This window comes from Arachis ipaensis, chromosome B10 (assembly GCF_000816755.2).
Source record: "Arachis ipaensis cultivar K30076 chromosome B10, Araip1.1, whole genome shotgun sequence".
Lineage (NCBI taxonomy): Eukaryota > Viridiplantae > Streptophyta > Magnoliopsida > Fabales > Fabaceae > Arachis > Arachis ipaensis.
Window position 1 is genome coordinate 68070797 of NC_029794.2, and position 3015 is coordinate 68073811.

Sequence of the window (3015 nt, forward strand, 5' to 3'; positions counted from 1 at the left end):
AGATTCAGCTCCTTTACTTCTTTTGTCCCTTAAATTACTATAAATTTTCCCTCTCCCTTTAAATTTCATGCAATTTAGCTTCTGTTGAACACAAATCACTCAACTCAACACTTGTTTGCTTGACTAAATCAACAACCTAACTAAAATTTCTCAATCCTTCAATCCCTGTGGGATCGACCTCACTCATGTGAGTTATTATTACTTGATACGACCCAGTACACTTGCCGATGAGTTTTGTGTTGGATCGTTTTCCATACATCAATTCCCACCAATGAATCACATAAGTATCTTATTTTATTTTATGTTTTATTTGTCTCTTAATTATCAAAACCTCATAACCATTTGAATCCGCCTGACTAAGATTTACAAGATGACTATAGCTTGCTTCAAGCCGACAATCTCCGTGGGATCGACCCTTACTCACGTAAGGTATTACTTGGATGACCCAGTGCACTTGCTGGTTAGTTTTGCGGAGTTGTGAAAGGTGTGATCACAATTTCGTGCACCAGGATGGATGGATTGTAACTTGTAGCAGTGAGCACAACTAACTAACCACCACTGGTGTGGGGTCAGCAGGAGGAAAACTATAAAGAGCAGTAGCAAGAGCAAGTGCAGTACATGCACAATCAAGGAGCTAGACAAAATGATTTCCATGGGGACACTTACAACTCATCCTGGAGGAACCACCCCAATTTGAAGTGGGGAGACAACCAAAACCAGCAGCCTTGGCAGAGAAACTCAAACCAGAACAATTCCAGAAACACAAACCATCAAAACCATCAAAACACTAACCAAAACCAATACAGAAAACCACAAAACAATCAACCCCAACCTAACTACTATCCACCCAATAACCTATCCACTAACCAAAATAATTATCATTCACCCTCCACATCTCATAATCAACCACAACCACCCCAAGAATCTCAAAGGACCTCCAACTTGGAGATAATGATGGAAAAGATGATCAAGCATCAAGAATTGGCCAACAAGAACCATGAAGATTTACTAAGGAACTTGGAAAGGCAAATTGGACAATTGTCCAAGCAAACATTAGCTGAGAGACCAACCAATGCACTACCAAGTGACACCATTCCCAATCCCAAAGAAGAATGCAAAGAAATCCAATTAAGGAGTGGAAAAACCTTGGTAAATGACAAAAAAACTAACAAGAGGCCAGCTGAGAATGATGAGGCCAGCAACAAGGAAGAAGTGACACTTAAGGAGAAGGACCAAGAAAAGCTTAAGGAGAAAGAGGAACAGCCACAAGCTTTAAAGAAGGGAAAGCAAATCATGGAGGAGCAATCACAAGAATAGAGGAAGATAGTGAAGACTTGCACCCCTCCTCTGCCATATCCTCAAAGATTTCACAAGGAGATCAAAGATCAACAGTTTCCAAAGTTTTTAGAAGTTTTCAAGAAACTGGAAATCAATATTCCACTTGCTGAAGCATTAGAGCAGATGCCTCTATATGCTAAGTTTCTTAAAGAGCTCATCAACAAGAAAAGGAGCTGGAATGAAAACGAGACAGTGATCTTGACACAAGAATGTAGTGCAGTGATCCAAGAAGGTATCCCACCAAAACTCAAAGACCCTGGGAGCTTCTTCTTGCCTTGTACAATTGGTAACATGATCATTGACAAGGCACTGTATGATTTAGGATCCAGTATCAACCTGATGCCTTTGTCTATGGTGAGAAGGCTATCTATAGAAGAAGTGAAGCCTACACAGATGTCATTGGAGCTAGTGGATAGATCTCTGGTAATTTCCAAGGGGGTGATTAAAAATCTCTTGGTCAGAGTATGGAAATTCATATTTCCAGCAGATTTTGTAATCCTGGACTTAGGTGAAGAGGGCAATGACTCTATTATATTGGGAAGACCTTTCCTGGCCACAACAAGGGCTATCATTGATGTGGAACAAGGAGAAATGACTTTGAAGGTAAATGATGAGAAGATCACTCTAAATGTCTTCTAGGAAGTACATCATACTGTTGAAGAGAAGAGCTGCATGAGGATTGAAGAAGAAGATTTGCTTTAGAAAGAAAAACCCCATGAAGCACTCATCAGCTCACCTGTGAAGCAAGAGATGGACAGTGGAGAAGAAAAAAAGGGAAAGGAAGATGTAAATAATGAGAAGAGAAGGAAGGAAGAAAGTGAGAAGTTGATCATAAGGAAGATAGACCCTGATACAAAGCCTGCTGAAAAGACAGAAGAGCCACCAAAGAAAGGAAAGAAGAGCAAGAAAAGGATTCTAAAAGGGTGGAGAAACAAAAGAATCCCAACTGAAGGGTTCTCAAAAGGAGACAAGGTACAGTTGATATATCAGCAGTTGGAGATAGATCAACAAACTGATGATTACTACATCGTCAATAAGATACTCTCACTGGAGCATATGGAGATTGATCATCAACGCACAGGAAGAAGGCTCACAGTGAGAGGGGACAAACTGAGGCACCACAATCATTAGCCACCCTAACAAGGGACCAATGTCAAGCTAGTGACAATAAAAGAGCGCTCCATGGGAGGCAGCCCATGATTTAATATTCATGCTTTTGTTTTAATTTCAATAATTAATGGTTCTTCTAGCATAGATTTGAGCTCTCATGAGCAAATTTGATAACTGCATACATCATTTTGAAGCATATGTTTGATCCCTAAGTTTGGTGTGCCTGAAGGCACTTTAAAAGAGCTTTTCAAGCATGCTGATCATAAAACCAATTTAGGATATATACTCATCCATTCCATTGAAAGTATATAGCCAAACATTAAGTTTGGTGTCTATATATGCTATGAATTTCAAGAAAATCACTTTTTCTCAAAGCTTCAAATTCATGAATAGATAAACCATATATTGCATCATTGTATGAGTTTATTGCATTAAGGTAGAAAATAAAGTGTTCCTTATAATGAATATACTCATTATGATAGACATTCATTAGGTTTCACATGAAGCACTTAGTAGAAAACAAGTTTGGTGTTCACCAAAATTTTGTTGAAATTCCTAAGGGACATA

The 3015-nt window shown here is 38.9% G+C and overlaps 1 protein-coding gene across 1 annotated transcript; it reads left to right on the plus strand.

Annotated features, from left to right (window-relative positions):
• On the plus strand, positions 1462-1977 carry LOC107620679. Its single transcript, XM_016322807.1, has one exon. It carries the CDS (start codon positions 1462-1464, stop codon positions 1975-1977), a length of 516 nt encoding a protein of 171 aa, XP_016178293.1.

Excerpts from the sequence above, each read along its gene's own strand:
- LOC107620679 (XM_016322807.1), top strand. The coding sequence starts at position 1,462 with ATGCCTCTATATGCTAAGTTTCTTAAAGAGCTCATCAACAAGAAAAGG.